Genomic DNA, 21,538 nt, shown 5'->3' with positions numbered 1-21,538 from the left:
TGCCGCCCATTTCGAAGCATTCTATGTCTTCACCGATAACGATGTCAATAGGCATCATACCGGTTATGACGCAAAGTGAATCGTGCGACACGGTACGGTACGCGCTCACGACTCTTAGGCACATGAGCCTATACGTACTTTCCAACTTCGTTCTGTAGCAGTTAATACGCAGGGCCGTGCCCCAAGCTGGCCCCTTATACCTCAATATGGACAGAGCGACGCTAGCCAGAAGCTTGCGCTTGCTGGCATAAACCGCAGAGCTATTGGACATCATCCGGGACAATGCCACTATAGCTGTGGAGGCACGCTTGCAGGCGTAATTGACGTGGCTACCAAAGGTGAGCTTATCGTCGATCATTACCCCCAAGAGTTTGATGGAGCGTTCAGAGGTGACCGCGCAGTTACCTGCCCTTATCAGCGCTTGTTGCTCCGACTTTCGGTTGTTAATAACAACCACCTCAGCCTTGTGGTGAGCCAGTTCTAACTTCCTGGAACTCATCCACTTCTCCACAATTGCGATCGAGTGGGCTGCAGTCAACTCCACCTCTTCGATCGATTCGCCGTAGACCTCCAGCGTAATATCGTCAGCGAAGCCGACCATTACCATGCCCACCAGGAACTTCAACCTCAAGACACCGTCGTACATGACGTTCCATAACACCGGACCCAGTATGGAACCTTGTGGAACCCTTGAGGTTATGTCAACGCACTTCCGACCCGCCTCCGTGTCGTATACCAGTACTCGATTCTGGAAGTAGCGTCCGAGTACATGTACTCGGGAATTCCAAGACGCAGAAGCGCATCTGCAATAGCTGCTCAACTGGCACTATTGAAAGCATTCCTCACGTCGAGAGTCACTACTGCACAATAGCGAACTCCCCTCCTTTTACGCTGGATAGCTATCTCCGCGGATTTGGTAACCGACAAGATAGCGTCTACGGCAGGCATATTGGTCTATATGCCGACGGATCCCCCAGTGGTTTTCCCGCCTTTGGCAATAGGACCAAGCTCTGCCTTTTCCATGCTTCAGGGAAGACTCCCTCGTTCAGGCATCTCTGCATGACAGATCTGAACATCTCGGAAGCCTCAGCAATGGCCGCTTTGATGGCCAGGTTCGGAATACCATCCGGTCCTGGCGCCTTACCTACACTAAGGGACTGTGCAATCCCCGCAAGTTCCGCCACAGTTACTCTTCCCTCGTCGGCCACCCAGGCCCCTGGCAGCTCCACCAAGGGAAGCCAGGGACTTGAGTCGTGACGTGAGAAGAGCCCCGCGATGATCCTCTCCAGCATCTCTGGAGACCGTTCTGTAGGGGCCATCGCCCCACGTGTCTTGGCCATTACGACCCTATAGGCGTCACCCCATGGATTCGCCTTGGCACTTTGACACAGGCCCTCGAAGCAGGCTTTTTTGCTGATCTAATCTCAGTCTTCAGAGCGGCTCTAGCAGCCACGAACGCCACCCGTCGTTCAACACGCGCTTCTTCTGTGCGTGCTCGCTGCATTCGCCTCCTTGCCCGTAGGCAGGCGCAGCGCAGGTTCGCAATTGCTTGAGTCCACCAGTAAGCCGGTGGCCTCCCATTCCTAGCGTGGACTTTCCTAGGCATGGCGGCATCGCATGCACGCGAGAGTACTGTTACCAGCTGCTCGCCGCTCAGGCCGAGAGTATTGTGCTCGCGGCGGAGCGCTTCCTTAAGGTCACTCCTGACGGAATCCAAGTTCCAAAGTGCTGCAAGGCCCAAGCGTTGAAGTCCCCCGCTATCACCACCGGCCTACGCCTCATCAAGTTAGCCGTCAAATAATCTAGCATTCGACCGAACTGCTCGATCGACCATCGAGGAGGCGCATAGCAGCTGCAGAAGAAGACCCCGTTGATTTTGGCAATGACGAGCCCTCGTGTGTCGAAGACACCAACTCTTGGACTGGGTATTTCGCCGCCATTTTAGACCCATCGGTGAACCAATTGCCGTTCCTGGCGGGTACCCGGTAAGGATCTGCTATAATGGCGATATCCGTCCCCCATTCAGCAACTGTCTGACACAGCAGTTGCTGGGCTGCATCACAGTGGTTCAAGTTTAGCTGCGTTACCTGCACTGTGATTTTGCAGCACGCTTACTGTGACAAGAAGGATATGACAACTAGACCCTAGAATTAGAGGGTCTATTCTGTTCGTTGAATATGCTTGTTCCTCCCGTAGCATTAGGAACAGGGATAGTTTCGTTATACCTTGCAAAAGCGTTCATTTAAAGAAGGCATCATCTCCTATGTTCGTTTTATACCGGGCATTCATTTAAAGAAGGCGTTATCAACTCTATTCGCCTTATATCGGGCAAATGCGTCCATTTAAAGAAGGCATCATCTACTCTGTTTGCTTTAAACCAGGCAAAACGTTCATTTTAAGCAGGAATTACCTCTTTTTTTCTTTATATCGTTACAAGCCATGATAACCAATTTATCAAACTTGTATACAAGTACAAAATAAAAAAAACAGAATCGGATAAGCAACCCCACAGAGAAGTGATGATTCTCGATTTATTCTCGCTCATTTTGTGTTGGGGACCGCACAGTTGTGAAGAACAAGTTGAAATACATCATCAGAACCAGTGCTCCCCGCGTTTGGAGCATTTTAAAAGAAATTTATCATGAGGTATTACAGCCTCCCGAATCAGGTCTTTATCATGACAGCTTGCGAAAAAAAGTCTCATGCTTGCATCGTATGATAAATGAGATACTTTTTCATTTTCTTTTGGATTCAATCCCTGAGTAGGTCATTTACTCACCCGTCTTATTACGGACTACCGCGTAGTTAAAAAGAAGGGAACATTTACTTTTTCACCTCATCCCGGGCAAATGCGTGCTTTAAAAGAAGGAGTCATTTGCTCTTCCACCTTATTCCGGGTAAATACGTGCTTTAAAAGGAGGAGGCATTCACTCTTTCGCACTATTCTGGACAAGCGCGTTCTTTCAAAGAAGGTGTCATTTATTCTCCCACCTTATTCCGTACACTAAAAGAAAGTACATTAAAAGAAAGAGGTAATCACTCTCCCACCTTGTTCCGGTCTGGAGCGTGCTTTTTAAAGAAGGAAGCATTCACTCTTTTGCATTATTCCGGACAAGCGGATGCGTTAAAAGTGTAATTTACTCTTTCGCATTAGTTCGGGTAAATGCGTGTCTTAAAAGCAGAACGTAAACGTATCCTATGTGCGGACTTTTTTATTCTGGGCAAGCGCGTGTTTTAAAAGGTGTCATTTACTCTTCCACTTTATTCCTGGCAGATGCGTGCTTTTAAAGAAGGAAGCATTCACTCTTTCGCATTATTCCGGGCAAGCACGTGTTTCAAAAGAAGTTGTCATTTACTCTCCCACCTTTTTCCGGGCAGATGCGTGCTTTAGTAGAAGTAAGTACGCCCAGGTCTTTTTTTACACGGGTTGTTTTTTAGATATAAGATATATCAAAATTCCATAGAAAAAACATGTATTGAAGAAAAAGAAATCGTATGACCTGTCTCACCACGTTGAATTCTATCGCAACATGAGCTGTTTTTATAAATCCACGTTGAAAAGTTGAATTGAAATGTTTCTGTTTTAATCGCATATCTGTCCTATCTTTGCTGGGTTTCCTATTCTTGTGGGACAAATATGCGATTCACGGCAGTGTATGTGTTTATTACTTGTCAGTAATCTTCAGTTCTGAATTTCCATTCAATTGTTGTTGTTAAGAGATAATGTTGCTAAATTGTTAAAGGTAGAACATACTCAAACACCTCTAAACATTCATCAAAATACAAGTGAAATCACTTGGACTGACCATAACTGCTTCCACTGCTTCACACGACAATTCTTAATTCTAAATAAGTATATCCACAAATTTTCCTTTTTCCTTTCTGCCCAGGTGCCTCCGCATACAAGAAAAAAGAATCTTCTAGAATCAGAGTCAGTCAAAATTCATGTTTATGGGACATATTATACGGTTACTTTTACAATGGGACTCAAATGCGGTTACATTAAGATGGGACAAATCGACTTGGTACTTTTTTTGACATTTTCAGAACAATTACACAGTTTTATTTGAAGGCATAAAAATATAAACCAAAATATGGCCATTACTCATCAAAACTAAAAAATGATGAAAAATCATAAGGGACAGTTACGATTGCGATTACAGGCAGGGTATATATGTCTTAGAAGTACTGGGGCATTTATATAATACGCTAGGAGAAATTTCAAAAAAAAAGTAGAATCACGAAAAAATTTCAACAGCGCGATATGGGATGCAATTTTTTAAATAATTTAAAAAAATTCAAAATGATATGTATTTGAGAATAATTTAGATAATAATAATTAATAATTAGACTTTTGATTATCTACATTTTACATATATTTATTTGATTGTTCATGATGATAAATATTTTTCTCTAATTGATCCCAGAAAAGGTACTATTTTTGATGTTTATTGAATTTCTAATCTCGAGCAATAAACCATTTTCAAAAAAATAAAATTATTTTGAATTCCGTTGGCTATACCTTGCCGTGGTAAATTTTAGGGATTCTACTTTTTCTCTGATGACAGCATTCATCCGGTTTCTCTTAGCCCATTGTGGAATGTTGTCTCATGAAATTATTTCAAAGTAGAGTGGAGATTGTCGGAAGATAAAGTCGCATACTGCATAAGGCCCTAATTACGTCCAAAAACACTGAGTCTATTTGTTCTCTTTTAGATTAAGCTCAATTTCTAAGGAAAGTTAATCATGACAGTCGTTCTTTTCCGTATAGTATTTAGCTTACCTTAATCCACAGATGTTTTGAATTTAGAATTTGACCGTTTAATGTTTAATAAAACCGAACAAAAGGTAATTACATAACGTAAACCAATTATGTACTGAGTAGCACTGTTCGGGAATAATAGTGTTTGTGAATGCAAATAAAACTCAGTTTATTTAATTATTCTTCGCAGTAGGTATGATCATGATAGCAGAATTTGATCGTTATTCCCGCGTAATGAATATAAGGTGAGAAGTGAAATTTATTATGATGTCCAGATTCTTCTCATATGAACCCATGTTTAAGAAATGCTCTCCGGAGAAGTTCTCCGTGGATGCTGTAAATTTATGATGGTGTCACGCATGCGCAATATGCACAAATGATCGCCCCTGTTCATGAATATTTCAATTCATCCCAGTCATTGACTTTGGCCTGGCTAGTCGCCCAGACGTAACAGTTTATTGCTCGTGATCGTTTGTTGTAGGTTTAACAGTAAGCGCCGCGAATCTTTCAGGAAGTGACTAAACCATTTTTGATGACCGCTCGTTTGTGATTAAGTGGCACCAACCAGAGTAGTAAATGCATGTATTGCACAACATATCAGCTATGTCCGCAGAATGCTTGTGAACGCTGGTTTAATTGTGTGAACAGATTATGTGTAATAAATTTATAAATAGTTCGATATTCATAACATCTCAGTGAAAGCGGATAACTGACTGAAAGCGCGTGTTCTAGTTCAGTAGTGTATAATACACCCAGGTTGCTTTTTACGCGATCAAATATTACCATTAACGGATTTTTAGTGCTTTTTTGTTGGATAATTCATAGTAGGTATTTTTGGAACCAAAAACCATTTCCGAATAACCGAAGGCCATATTCGACGACATAGACCGCGTAGAAAACGACCTTGGTGTACGCTGTTTCGTATTCATAACAGACATCCAGGCATAGCTGAACATGTTATGTTGATGAGTTTAGTACTTTTATACACGGCCGACGAGTTCTTGCTCCTGTTAATGCAGTGCGCGATTAAAATAGAACTAGTTACGTTGGATCAGAAAAATAATAAATTTTAATTCTCAATATTGCTGAAGAGAAACATAAGAGGGAATGTTTGCCGGTAAAGATTTTGAATTCATAATCGAGCAAAATAAAGCGCATCAAAATATTCAGAGCAGCGATATACTATATTGTTTCATTACAGGGTATCTATCTGTTCCATTATTGATGGAACGCGTCTTTTTTTTAACTGTAAACAGATAGTTCGGGTTTCCATTCTTGTGTATACTTCCAATGAATTAGACACTGCTTTATTTCGTCGTTTTCACGATCTAAATACAAAAACTGGAATACTATTGATTTTGGGTATATGGTTTGTTCACAAAAGTTTCTAGGAATTTAGGAGCGCATGTGCTGGGTGATTTGAGAGAATTGTTTTCCCGTCAGAATGAGATAGACACGTGGTGTAATATTATTTTTTGCAATTCCTGATCATAAAACCGGGATCAGTACAAAAGGCCGAATCACAAAAGGCCGAACCACAGAAGGCCGAATCACAAAAGGCCGAAAATGTTCTAGCATACCACAAAAGGCCGAAAACCCAGAAGGCCGAACCACGAAAGGCCGAATGATACAAAAGGCCGAATCTCAAAAAGCCGAATAACACAAAAGGCCGAATCATTACAAAAAGTTTCAATCTTTCAATTAAGAGAACTTGGAATATTGACAAATTTACGTTTACTTATATTATGCTGCCCTATTGTCCACGTGTTTTGCAACTACTAGCAGCGATCTTAATCAATCTTATTCAGTTGAGGTATTTAACGTCAGTTCAACGTCGAAGCTCAATCTTTCAATTGAAAGAAGTTGTATGACGGTGTTTACAGAGTCAATTTGATTCCTTATATATTGCATAATAGATCAATCTTTATTGCAGTAATGAAAGCATGAACATACGGATAAATATTATCACTTTAAAGTAACGGAGTAATCCAAGAGCTCTCTTTTTTCTTCCTTTGCTGACGTAGTAATCATTATCAGTAGTATTGGGAAAAGTTAAATTCCCAAATCTAATGCAAGAGCCCGAGTTAAATTCCACCGGATTCATGGCTCACAGAATCGAATTGCCGATTTGCATCAATGTAGGAGTTGTGCGCTTCATGATGCATGGTTGAGCATTGTGCTAATGATGCGCACTAATCATGATCTAATTGCGACATCAGAAGCTAAACAAAATAGACTTTTTTCAATTATTATGCTTTTGACCGAAAGCTGTATAACTTGCAGTAACGCGGTGTTCCTCAATGCATATCATTTTCTCCCAATTTAAAAGAAACTGACTTCACAAGACTTCACTGAGAAATCACAAAATAATCCGCATATTATATTAAGTATTTGAATAAAAAAAAGTCTGAATAAAATCGGCAGACCAACAAAGTGGACCGGAGCGAGCGCGCGCGCTCCGGTCCACTTTGTTGGTCTGCCGATTTTATTCGGCCTTTTGTGGTTTCGGCCTTTTGTGATTCGGCCTTATGTGATTTCGGCCTTTTGTGGTTTCGGCCTTTTGTGCATTCGGCCTTTTTTGCTTTCGGCCTTTTGTAATTCGGCCATTCGTGATTCGGCCTTTTGTGATTCGGCCTTTCGTAGTAGACCCATAAAACCTGGTTTACAGTTGTCATTTGAGTGATAAAACGGCCTACTTTTCCATACCAACAGAATGGGTGCTTTAATGACCATTATGCAACTTAAATGAGTTGCATAATATTCATTATAGCACTCATTTGGGTGCTAAAATGAAAAACCAACATTGGGACAGTAGTTACATGACTACATTTAGTTGAATTAGTTTGGGTGAGTGTTTAAATAGTGTACACCCAGGTTTTTTTTACACGGTTTGGTTTTAGTCGTTTAAGACCCTCAGCGTCAATAAAACAATGAGTTAACCCCACGAAAAAATTCACAAAAAATCAAAGAAAATTCAGGGGGTATTTTAAAAGCTGTGAAAATTCTGGTTAACCGAGAAATTAATGAATTCCAACCGCGTAAAAAAAAACCTGGGTGTACTCTAAGCGTCTCGTAATAAATTAAATGGTTTGTTGGACATAACATCACAATTTTCCAAAAGCAATCGCTTCATAGCTTTTCAAGCAATGCAATTTGCCACGATAAGATTGTTCTCTGCCGCAACATAATTTATTGGCATGAATGATCATGTGGAGTAAATTCGATTGTACAATTTTGGTAAAGATTTATCATATTAAAGCCCATTTTCGTCATTGCAAAAATAGCGTGTGCAACTCGTTGCAAAACTCGATTTTTTCAGCACTCGTAGTATTTATCCAACTCGGCAAGCCTCGTTGGATAAACGTACAACTCGTGCTGAAAAAATCATCTTTTTGCAACTAGTTGCACAAACTACTATTATGATTTAATTAATAATATTATAAACAACATGCTGAACTGAACAATGCCGAGTTTTCATCTCTTAGAAAGAGGATTAATGAGCAATATGGATACCCTAATGTTTAAATCAATTATAATTTATTTAAATTCAATATATTTCGGATTTCTACAAACTACATGATACTAATACTCATTAACCTTTGCACACCGCCCCCCCCCCCCATTTCTTTTGCGCATCAACATGTTGGTGATGTTTTTGCTCTAGTTCAGCGGTTCTCAACCTTTTCCTTCAGTGGTACCCCTTCAGACGTTTGCATAACTTGAGGTACCCCCTGGATTTTTTAAAATTTATATGAAGGCATGTGAAAGTAATAATTTTGCATTCGCTTCTCGCTTGGCTTCTATCAAATCGATTGAACCTTCAAAAAATTATTTTGGGCTTCCGAAGAATTTACGTACTTCGACTTCACTATTTTAAACTTTGCTATATTAGTGTTACCAGTCATATGAAATTGAGTTAAATTCAAATTGTTCAGATTTAATTATAACTCGAATGCGTTACGAAATGAAATTTTTGGCAATTTTTAGACATCGAAAGGGTAAAAAATGAAGATATTTGAAATAAAATAATTCCCGAAACTTTTAGTCTTCTGATGCAATACCTTAGGGAAGGAGGATGGGTTCGATTCCGGTCTATATTTTTTCCGATTTACCTGGACATAAGAGTTTCATTACGCCAACATTCCAAAAAAAATAATAACGTGGCTTTGAAGCATCACAATTAATAATGTAATGCTAACGAAGACGAAAAAAAAATCTGGAGGGATATTGAAATTATGACCATTTTATTTTGAGCTAATTAAATATCTTCTATTTTCTCTATATAATTAAAATGAAATGGTCTGTGTTCGTATAATTCGAAAACGGCTGGATGGATTATCTTCATTCCTTCAGCAGATATGTCCGTTATCGTTTCCGACGGGTTTATATGATATTACCTCATAAGGTTTAATAAATCGTGAAAATCTAACAATCAGATTCGTATGTGAATTTACTTGGGCAGTTCACAACGCGCACTTACGCCTACTATGCAGGACAACGTCTGCTGGGTCAACTAGTTTTAAAAATATTTTTAAAATATGGGATTCTGAGTAAAACATTGTAATTCTGATCGAAATTCCAGGTTATTAAAGGCTGACAAGGAGTCAGCTTATGAGAAATTTGATTTCCTGTTCTCAGGAATGTGTTAGAAGTTTTTGATAAAACTTTTGAGAATTGAGTATCTTGGAATTTAAATTAAGAAACAGAGATTTTAATGCTGTGACGTTCATGCGAAGCCCTGCAGCCCATACCTTAGCAAAATTATACAGAGAATATATATTTAGCAGATCATGCTAAAGTTGACTGGTTTCAAGAATAAACTCGGTTTCAGCTAGTAACTTTGCCTAGAGAAGTCAAATATGTTAATGTAGGCAAAACATTTACGAAGCTCAATGCTTAAAATAATCCGAATTTGATAAAACCGAAACCATCGAACGTAGAAATTCTTCTAGTTTTCTATCTTTTACCTAAATCATCGATTAACGAACATTGGACCACAAACTTTGAAACCCATATTCGGACTAGAGGAATTTCCGCGTTCGAATATTCCAGCTTCTTCAAAATCGGATTATGAACCTTTTAGACTTATTCCTGTACATCGATTGCTTATTGTTTTGCCCTCACAAACCGATGTGGCTAGTAGAATTCGTAATTATTGTGCAGCCTCTGAGGTTCTCCTGAGGTTTTTGAAAACCGTCATCCATGTGGCCAAATGTGACGATGTTTCAATTTTGAAGAAAACGCGCGATGCAATCCTCTCTAATAGTATTTTAAAATTGACGCCTGGTTTGTCACAAGAACATGTTTATGTTTACTTAATCATACTTGCTACTTCGTACATAATTGGTAAAAACTACATACTTCTGTTCAGTGAAGTTTGAGACACATTCTACAACCTTGAAGAATGTGTCTCAAAGTCCACTGAACAGAACTAGCTTTTGCCAATTACGAAGTAGCAATTTTGATGTAGTGAACATGCTTATTACGTTTGAAAATAAATTTTCAATACATATATCAATTGATGAACTTCTTCCCAATGGGCGTAGGCTTTCGAATAGCAATTCTAGAATCTCTGCAAAACCCATACCACAGACAAACAGACATAACACATTGAAAATTCACTCACCAAATTTATCGTCGTTCACACACTAACGACATCTGTTGTTTTCACAAACAACAATCACAACGGGCAAATCACGCACCAGATGGCGTTAGTGAGCAAACGTCAATCTCGAGCAAATCCGATGCGCGCGCCACGAGTGATCAATTGGGCAACTAATGATTTTTTAAATTAACCAGTAAATCAGTGAACGATGATAATTTCACGAGTGTTATGTCTGTTTGTCTGTGCCCATACCATATGATTGTGGTCGTTATTCAGGGCGACAAATTTCCTCAATAGGAAAAAAAATATTTCGCTCTCTAGTAGTCAAACGAACAAAATAGACTGAATAAAGTAGTACTAGTTGTTTTAAATTTCGAGGTCAATCATAAAATTAGTTTTTTTGCAATTATAATTCAACATCCGCCATTACGCATCTTTATCTCAAGTACCCCCAGAGACCAGTGAAGGTACCCCCAAGGGTACATGTACCCCAGGTTGAGAACCGCTGCTCTAGTTCATTCAATTTATGACCGATTTGTTTTAGACATGAACCAGAAATTATCATAGTTTCAGAGGATCGATCGATTGGACATGTCGGTTGACCGGTTCCGGATTTATACGGAATCCCAGTGGGGTCTGTCGGGTGGCCATTTAGGACATTTTTGACTTTTATGTTTGTTATTCGTACCAATATCGTCTTTTTATACCCGTATCGTGAAGAAATCTAATTTGCGATGCTTATGAACGAATTTGGAAGCATGATGGCCACACTGGAACCGGTTCCGGGGCTCTAACTGGGGACATATATCAGAATACTTCGAAATATATCATGAGGCATATCAATCATCGGCATTTTTTGGCGAAAGTTAATTAGAAACTAATTTTAGATTTCTACTATCAATGTTGATCCTTTTGATCCAGTTGATAGACCCGGGATAGACCTGTACGCCGATTGCAATTTACTGCATCATTTCGTTCGGAAGTTCCTTCAGGAGTTCCACCAGAAGTTCCTTTAAGAATTCCTCCGGAAGTTCTTTCAGAAATTCTTTCGGAAGTTCTTTCAGAAATTCTTTCGGAAGTTCTTTCAGAAATTTCTCCAGAAGTTCCTTCAGAAATTCCTCCTGAAATTACTTCAGAAATTTCTCCAGAAGATCTTTCAGCAATTCTTCTGGAAGCTCATTTAGCAATTCCTCTGCAAGTTCCTTCAGCAATTCCTCCGGAAGATCTTTCAGCAATTCATTTGGAAGTTCCTTCAGCAATTCCTCTGCAAGTTCCTTCAGCAATTCCTCCAGAAGTTCCTTCAGCAACTCCTTCGGAACTACCTTCAGCAATTCCTCTGGAAGTTCCTTCAGGAATTCCTCCGAAAGTTTCTCCAGGAATTCCTCCGGAAGTTCCTCCGGAAGTTCCTCCAGAAATTCCTCCGGAAGTTCCTCCAGAAATTCCTCCGGAAGTTCCTCCAGGAATTTCTCAGGAAGTTCCTCCAAGAATTCCTCCGGAAGTTCCTCCAGAAATTCCTCCAGGAATTCCTCCGGGAGTTCCTTCAGGAATTCCTCCGAAAGTTCCTCCAGGAATTCCTCTGAAAGTTCCTCCAGGAATTCTTCCGGAAGTTTCTCCAGGAATTCCTCCGGAAGTTCCTCCAGGGATTCCTCCAAAAGATGCTCCATGAATTCCTCCGGAAAATCCTTCAGAAATTCCTTCGGAAGTTCCTTCTTCTGGCAGTTCTTCTGAAGGAACATTCAGAGGAAATTGCTGAAGGAACTTCCGGAGGTATTCTTGAAGGAATCTTCTGGCGGAATTGCTGAAGGAACTTCAGGAGGAGTTGCTGAAGGAACTGCTGGAGGAATTTTCGGATGAATTCCTGGAGGAACTTCCAGAGGAATTCCTGGAGGAACCTCCAAAGGAATTCCTGGAGGAACTTCCCAAGGAATTTTTTGAGCAATTGGTGAAAGAATTTCCGGAGGTATTGCTATCTTTTTTCTTCTTCCTTCTGCTTTCTTCTTTCTACTTCTTTCTCCCGTCTTCCTTCTTTCCTTCTTCTTATTTCTTTTTCATCCTTCTTTCTTCTCCCTTCTTTCTTCTTCTCTTCTTCCACCTTCCTTTTTCCTTTTTTCCTTCTTCCTTCTTTCTTCTTCCCTCTTCCTTTCTTCTTCCTCTTCTTTCTTCCCTCTTCCTCCTTTCTTCTTCCCTCTTCCTTCTTTCTTCTTTCTTCCGTTTCCTTCCTTATTTCTCCCGTCTACCTTATTTATTTTTCTTTCTTTCTTCTTCCTTCTTATTTCTTCCTTCTTCATTCTTCCTCCTTTTTCCTTTTTTCTTCTTCAGTTCAAGTTCTTCCTCACTTTGCACTACTCACTTCTCACTCCCCAGTTCTCATTCGGTCTATTGGCCATTCGGCCTAACGACCGTTCGGCCTAATGACCATTCGGCCTAATGATCCAGCATCTGATTTTCATACGATTCACTAATAAAATGCATTTCATACGATAATCTAATGAAAATTTTCAAGTTCGTTTATAAAAAGTGTATCCTGGTTTCGAACCATGAACGTCGTGATTATGATGCGTGTGATCACACCCAGTGTTGTAAAATGTCATTTGCATTCATTTGCATATTTTTCCCAGAACTTTTTTCAGGAGTTAGCTATCAGCTTCTGAGGTATGGGGAACTTATAGCGCTTAAATGTGCCTACATTTTTGTCTAACAAGACATTGCTGTAAATATGTAATCTGAGGCGTGGGAGGCAAAATGTCATTCAAATGACATTATGTCAAATGACACGTGACATTTTGGAAAGTTTTCACTATCCAGCCTCAGATGTTATATTTAGAGTAATGTATCCTTGGACAAAAATATATACCTACTCAAGAACATCTAAAATTATGAAGTAAATTTGGCTTCTGAAAAAAGTTAAGAACAAATAAGTCAAATGACATGCAGATGACATTTTACAAGCCTGATCACACCACACGCCCACCGACGCTTCAAGGAATCGTTTTGTTGGATATCCAATAAAAAGATAGATTTGACCGAAATATGATCTTAAGATTTTCATAATTCAATTCCTATGAAACATTCTCATATGCTTTGTCGTATGAAAATCTTACGACCAGTATCCTCAATGTACAGTTAAATAAACGCGCTAAAAACAACGAACGAGAACAAAAGAAATCGCAGCGACAATCTGCCTTTATGGTTTATAACCTAGCTATTGTATTCTCCTAGGGATGAATAACCTTATGGGTCAATATCTCTCAAATAACAAACCAGAACCAGAATAATCTCCGTTGAATTCAACATGTTGCGTGCAAATCGACTATACATAATTGAAATAAGCAAAAGAAATATAATAAGTCCATTATTTCAAGAAATTTTGCAAGCATTGCAATATGTGATTCTGATAGCCATCGCATTTGAAATTCTTTCTAAAACTTATTCAGAAAAACCTTCGACAGTTCATCCAGGAATTCCTTTGATTTTTTTCTTAGTAAAACCATACACTCCTGAAGAATTTTCGGAAGCATTCTCAAAGGATTTCTCAAAGGACAAAGCAATTCTTTACGGATTTCCCGAATAAATTCCTTAATTTCTTTAGGAATTGCTTCGAGAATCTTTGCAAGAATTTCCTACTTCTGAAATTTGTCCAGAAATTCCTTTGGAAATGACATAGATCGGAACAACGATTCATAAATGTTCAATACATTTTCAATTGTATATTGCCGGCACTGGTCGGGTGTCCGCATCGGCACCCGACGTAACTTTTGGCAGTTGACAGATATGGACATTTTGGCATATGTCATGCATGCGCAATATAAGTACGATACTTTTGTACCGACTACCGAAACAAACTGATGCCTATATTTCACTGTCATAAGACGAGTTTAGTACAATTCTATTTAATTCCACCACCTCGTATTACTTTTACATATACGTATTTCGACCTTCAGTGTCTCGTACTTGACTCGACTCGCATCGTCGACTTGTCTAGTCAAGTACGAGACACTGAAGACGGCCTTAAAATTGAGGTCGAAATATGTACATATATGTAAAAGTAATACAAGGTGGTGATATTAAATTGAATTGTACTAAAATCTTCTTATGACAGTGAAAACATTCCACTTAAAAAGAGCTAAATATTTTTTTTGTCCTATATTTCGTTTAATACAGATTTTTTTATGTACTGAAACTTTTGTACTTTTTTTCCGGTTATTTGCTTAGTATTACAAAACGAAGTAAAAAGATCGAAAATGTAAATTTAATACGTATTTACAAAGTAAATTTATTCTATTTTGTGATTCAATATTGATTGCTACCGTAGCGTTCGCAACTAATCTTTCATTTTCACTTTTCAAAATGATTGCTAATTTTGGTTTTCGCCACCTAAACATGGTCGGTTATGATAAATGAGTCAATATCTAAATGATTAAATAACATCCTTGAGTACAAATCTATTCATAGGTATTCATTCAACAATAAAAATAATGTTGACGTCAAATCTGTACATCAGATCTGATTTCTATTGCCGATAGATAACTACTGGCGTCCCACGTGTCAACTCAATATTATCCAGCAGAGCTCTTCTCACACTCAGTCAGTCATCCGCTTTGTTAGGCATTTCCAGATGAGCACGTTTCAACTCAATTCAACTATCAAACATTGAACAATAAAAGTGTGCTAATCTACTAATAAATGTTTACTGCCACAAATGGCTACAAGAAGCTCCCGGAGCCTTTTGGGGTAAGTGATAATGTCGCACAAATTGAAACTCCTTGGGGGGGCTTTTAGCTAGCAGCTTTTTGTTTTTATGTCCTTCTCTACAGGTGGCTAGTTGCAATGGCACAGGCAACAGGCAGCTGACTGGCTTGTTGTGCAGTAAAGGAAGGGAGCGAATAATTATTCAGACGTTGTCCAGTCAAGTGATAAGGATAATCTTGTTAAAAATAGCATGCTGTTTGATACATCCCGGCAGGTTCAAACCAAATTAATGGGACATTATCTCGGATTGTCCAAAGGAAGATTGATTTGTTTTTGTTTTGTCTTAATTTATTAGCTGCTATAAAATGATAATTTTTCTTTTGTTAGCCTCGAATATACTATATGTGACTTATTTCTGGTCACTGTTGTCATCAATTATTAGATATCTGCAACAATTAATGAATTCGTTGCTTTCTGTTATGCCTCTCTTCATAGAAAAAGGCAAAAAAGCCGTTAAAAAAGCGGTCATTTTTTGCGGTTGCTTTTATTTTTTTTATATTGGGCCGGGGCTAATATTAATTTCTTCTTTTGTCCTTTTGGTGTTTGGTGGTACATAAAAAAATGAATTAAAAGATAAAAACGCGAAACAAAGTTTACAAAAAATTCAATAATTAATTAATTAAATAATTAAATAATTAATTACTTTTCTTGAAGAATTTTCTGAGAAAGTCGATTTTTTTTTATTTTTCCATGAAATTCAATTAAAGTTTGATTACAAAAATTGAGGGTGGAGAAGAATTTAATATTTTTTCGGCCTAATACCGCAAATAAAAAAATCTTTAACTTTAACTTTTCCGGGAGTGTTAAGATCAAGTAATAAATGTAATTAAATCATCATCATCACGGTTCGAATGGAGTGAGCTATGTCGAAAACTACCATTTGAATTGTTAGCTTGGGTGAGAAAAGTCGACATCTCGATAATACCCGAATCATTCCAGACCTAAATTTATTCTTAAAATAATCGTGAAGGGTTTTCGTATATACACAACAATACTGTTTACTCCTATTTCATTGGCCATACATTCTCATGATTTATTACAACATTTAACATATGTCTTTCCTCTTTCTGTTTCATTTATACAGGAACTGCAACACGAACGTGATGTGCTGCAGGAGAGAATGTCAGAGCAATCACTCAAGATTACCACGCTTCAATCGAAGCTGGATGAGCAACGGCTACGCGCGGAAGAGCTCCATCGCCAGGGAACGTCTCACCTAACGGTCAAAGTTCACGATCTGCAGAATGAGCTGGTCAACCTAAAGGAAACTCTCCAGACACGCGATAAGCAAATTACTAGTTTGAAAAATTTCTTGGAAAACAGCCAGCAGGTTATCGAACGACAGGAGAAAGAACTGGCCATGAATCAGGCCGATAACGACCGCAGCCAGTACGAGCTGAAACTAGAGGCGGAGCTACAGACCAAATGTGACGAAATCCAACAGCTGAAGAACAAAATTCAAAACGATATGATCAATAAACTGGCACTGCCCGACCTGATGGAAACCATGCTGGCCGACAAGAATGAAGAAATTGATCAATTGAGGGAGAAACTCGGTCAACTACAACAACAACAACAATCACCACAGCACCAGCCTCCGACGCCCCAACCCGGCCACGGAAAGGAAGACGACAACGCCCGCACGCTGAGCGACATCGTATCGATTACCGATTGCGACGAATCGGATATGGTAATGCGACGCTTGCCCGAGCAGAACGAGGGTTTCCTACCGGCGGCGTCGCACAGCATCCCCATGGTAAGTCGACTGCGTGTGGATTTGTTTTCGTTATCCAGTGTTGTCTGGTTTTCCGTCTATACTGTGTTCCTAACTTCTCAACTTGCTACTAATTCAGATCTTCTCATTCCGTCGTGCGCGATATAGATGGTCTGGAGCGACTTATGCGTCTTGGCGATAAAGGTGTTTCAATGTTTGTTTATTATTTTGAGATTTGTTTGGCTTATCGATTTCATTAGTATTACTTATAAGCTTTTGATCTGAATTGAAACTGTAGCTGTGATTTTGGTGTTTGCGATGAATTGAAGACACATGTCATTTTAGATTTAATATATTTTGGGCCTTTCCATCGGCTTTCTATTTGCCTTTATCTCAGAATTTTCAGTACAAACAAATCATTGAATGACAACAAATTACAAAAAAGTAACATTCTTCTGTTTATTTAAATGAAGAAAAAGTCATTTGCTCCTAATTTAGAGTATTCTTATCCGTTATAAATACCATGCTTCTATATTTATCGTTTTCATAGTTCATACACCATTAGAACTCAATTTTGCTCGTTTTATTTGCCGTTATGCGTGCTCACCATTGGAACAAAAAAATGTAAATAAAAAAATAGAAACAAAACATTTTAAACTTTTTTTTAGTTTTCCTGTCTACGCCCCCACTCACGTATCAGTCCCGTACGGTTTTTTACATACTGAGAAAACTGCCCATAATCGCATATTTGTAACATTCGCATTTTTGTTCATTTTGTTAAAAGCCTGTGAATCGTTCAGAAAGCTCAATTTATTGCATCTAATCCCACAACAGTAAAATAGGTAAACTGGAAATGATTGAGTTTGTGGGGAGGATTGACAAACGATTTATAAAATCAACCAAAATGCAAATGTTACAAATATGCGATCATGGGCAGAAAATAGCCAATGGAGTTCCATATCGCATATATTCTATATAAAACTTCAAAAAAATCTTATAAATTGAAACATCATCGGATCTTGTTGAAATTTTGCTGAATTGCTCATCATTCGATAGTTTACCGTGAATCGATTTAGTTTGATTGATTAAACACAGTTTTGTGCAATCAGATCATGTGAATTCTTTCAATATGGGATCCACATGACTTAATATTTTTTCTCCACATAATCGCAGTTTTTTTTTATGATTTACGGAGATAAATCAGAAATGAACACTATTTATTGGGTTAACTCATAAGTGATGAAAAGTCGAATGGGACAGTTATGCGATTGGGGCAGTTTAAGGCAGAGCTTGGATCTTGAATCAGTTACCATTTGAAGTTTTTAAGGAAAAATATTCACTGTTAGTTAACATGTTGAGGGATAATTCTATAAAACAAATCCCAGAATGGATAACTAATACGATTTATTCGGCGCCAATCTCGTTCAAAGATTTAAGTATCCTACAGTTTCATAGAATGGTTTTAGCTCATCATGCAACGATTTCCTAAACAACACGGGTGTGACATTCAGTTGCTATAAGGATTCTCCGTTTCAATCGAGGATCTCAACAAGTTCCGCGAGCAGCCAATTGTAGGAGGCCCGATCGTTAATCTCCACCATCAATGCCTACTTTCCATACCAATCCATTGAAAACCTTCAATCGCAGATCCGCAGCACATCAGAAGAAGTCGCAGGGCCTGTGGTGTCATGTACCTTGGGGAAATGAATGCCTTTAACTCCGTATGATGCGGGAGTCGTACGAACGCTAAAGGAGCCACTCTCTCTCTCTGATTCTTACGAAGAATCGGATCTTGAGGTGCTCCACGATGGATCCAATATTTACTACAATGGCCACTACTCGTCTGCGGTCGATGTCTCCGCAGTAAGCCGAGTAGCTTCCCTAAACTCCGAATGACTAAGATACGGACCTACATGAAGGCTATCACTATCCGATTGAGACGGGACAACGGGATTTCGGAAAAATGATAAATGGGATATATACTCTTATTAAGGACATTTTTTAAGTCCAATGAATCTTGTGCTGGTCCTCCGGAAGATTCGAAACCAACGGAACACCGGTGAAAATAGTCATTTTTTTCAAATGGTGCGATGTTTCTTATACCTACCTGGATACCTGGTTGGCTACAGCGTCGATACACCTATGCCTGGCGTATTGTAGAGCTCCATAATCGTCGGTCTTGGGCGATGTTCCTCCAGTTTCCCCGAACGTTCAGGGTCCCCAGGTCCGATTCCACCGCGTGCAGCCAGCGTGTTCGTGGCCTTCCACGAAGTCGCTGGCCCCTATCTGGTTCTCTGTTGAATATTGTTTTCGCTATTCTTTCTTTCGACATTCGCACTAAGTGACCAGCCCACTGAAGTCTGCCGTATTTTATACGATTCACAATATTTTCTTCTTTGTATACTTGATACAGCTCATGATTCATGCGTCTGTGCCACACACCATTTTCTAGTTTCCCTCCAAGTATTGTACGCAGCACTTTTCGCTCGAAAACCCCGAAAGCTCTCCGGTCCACCTCTTTTAATGTCCATGCTTCATGTCCATAAAGGGCCACTGGTAGAATCAGAGTTTTGTATAGAGCAAATTTCGTTTCCGTCTGCATGTTGCGGGACCTAAGCTGGTTACATAATCCGTAAAAGGCCCTATTCGCAGCAGCAATACGTCTTTTCACTTTACGGGAAACGTCATTGTCACATGTCACAAGCGTTCCAAGGTAAACAAAATCTTCAACAACTTCAAACACATCCCCATCTACCACTGTACCAACACTACTAGGTCTTCCCCTATATCTACCTGCCACCATGTTCTTTGACTTGGCAGAGTTAATGGTTAAGTCTATCCTCGTCGTCTCCCTCTTCAGTGGGATAAAGCCTCCACTAGTGCTCTGCGATCGACTCCAATAAGGTCGATGTCGTCCGCAAAGCCTAGGAGAATATGTGAACGTGTAATGATAGTACCGTTCCTCTGCATGCCAGATCTACTAATAGCGCCTTCGAGTGCAATGTTGATCAATAAATTCGAAAGTGCATCACCCTGCTTCAATCCGTCTAAGATCACAAACGAAGTTGACACTTCGTCTGCAATCCGAATACTTGATTTCGAGCCATCCAGCGAGGCACGTTTTGCCGGAAAACCATGTTCGGACATCATCTGCCATAGCTCATTACTCTTCACTGAATCGTACGCTGCTTTGAAATAAATGAACAGATGGTGAGTCTGCAAGTTGTACTCCCGGAATTTATCAAGGATCATCTATAGGCTCAACATCTGATCCGTCGTTGATCGGCCCTGACGATATCCTGCCTGGTATTCGCCGACGAAGGACTCATCAAGCGGTCTAAGATTGTTAAACAGGATACGCAACAGGATTTTGTACGCCGAGTTCAGGTTATCCCTCTGTAATTGGTGGGTTGATTGATGCTGCTGCTCACTTCCGTGTTTGAGAAGCTCAACCGGGATCTCGTCCTTCGCAGCAGCTTTACTGTTTTCAGCTAGTTTAGAGCCTTCTTAACCTCGTCCAGCGTTGGTGGTTCCACAGCATATCGTTTCTATCCATGTTCTCCTGCGCTTTAGCTATCACACTCTCTTCGTGTTGCCTTTTTTCTGCGGTGGATTCGTTTCTCTTCTGCCCTTGCTACACTGTACCGCTCTCTGTTGGAAGGGGTATGAGCCACTAGCATTCGACTACTAGCAACATTTTTCTCGTCCGTTACTCGCTGGCACTCTTCATCAAGCCAATCATTTCGATGTCGTCGCTGTGCAGTGCCTAACACTTCGTGCGCTGTTGTAGTCACAGCTTCGTGGATATTTTCCCACAATCTGTTGGCGTCACCAGATCCGGTGGCATCTACTATCCGCTCGTCCAGCTTCTGGTGGTACTGTTCAGCAACTCCTTCAACTGACAAGCGTTGGATATTGAAACGCATCGTTGTTGTTGTTTCTGAATTCTTGCAACTACACAATAGTGATCCGAGTCGATGTCGACCAGTCGACCGTCCATCCCTCCCCGAGCAGGAGAAATTGTCTCAATAATACTTAATTCTGTTATTGATACCGTACTCTGTTATGAACTAGCCCTGCATAAAGAGGTAAAATACCAAAGGAATAATACCAAAAACTAATATGCACAATACTTAAGCCATAACAAACTCAGTTATTAAATTGAATTTAAATACCAAATGCATAACCAAATATTATTCGTTTGGTATTGAAATACGTATTCTGCATATAATTTTTTGGTATTTTACCTCTTATGCAAGGCTAAATCATATCAATTTCTGTTATCGAGGTCGTCGCTCCTGCTCGGGTCTAGCAGCAGCAAAGGTTACAAGTCGCAGACCATTATCGTTGGTAGCGGAATGAAGGCTTTCCGTACTAATGACAGGGCGAAAGAAACTTTCTTATCCGATATGCGCATTTCCATCCACGATGACAATCTTTACATCGTGTTTTGGACACTCTCCGTAGCCCTTTTCCAAGGCTCTCATGGAACTCATCCTTCACGTCATCAGGCTTATCGTTCGTTGGGGCATAGATGCTGATCAGGCTATAGTTGAATAATTTGCTCTTCATTCTCAACACGCAAATGGGGTCGCTTATCGGCTTACATAACATCGGATAACACGTTTCATCTGTTTCCCGATCACCACGAAGCCAACTCCTCGTTCTGCTCTATCACCGCCGCTATAGTAGATGTGGTACTTGAATG

The 21,538-nt window shown here is 39.7% G+C and overlaps 1 protein-coding gene across 5 annotated transcripts in view; it reads left to right on the top strand.

Moving 5' to 3' along the window:
* LOC134223780 (uncharacterized) overlaps positions 1–21,538 on the top strand; it is a 145,631-nt gene that overhangs the window by 116,448 nt on the left and 7,645 nt on the right. For all 5 annotated transcript variants that reach the window (XM_062702972.1, XM_062702971.1, XM_062702973.1 and 2 more), the window contains one exon: positions 16,201–16,872. In XM_062702972.1, coding sequence (XP_062558956.1) covers positions 16,201–16,872 — 672 coding nt within the window. The remainder of the gene's footprint in view (positions 1–16,200; positions 16,873–21,538) is intronic.

Source organism: Armigeres subalbatus, chromosome 3 (genome assembly GCF_024139115.2).
Source record: "Armigeres subalbatus isolate Guangzhou_Male chromosome 3, GZ_Asu_2, whole genome shotgun sequence".
NCBI classification, from domain to species: Eukaryota; Metazoa; Arthropoda; class Insecta; order Diptera; family Culicidae; genus Armigeres; species Armigeres subalbatus.
The sequence above is the reverse complement of the archived record's forward strand: the minus strand, read 5'-3'. Positions and strand labels throughout refer to the sequence as shown.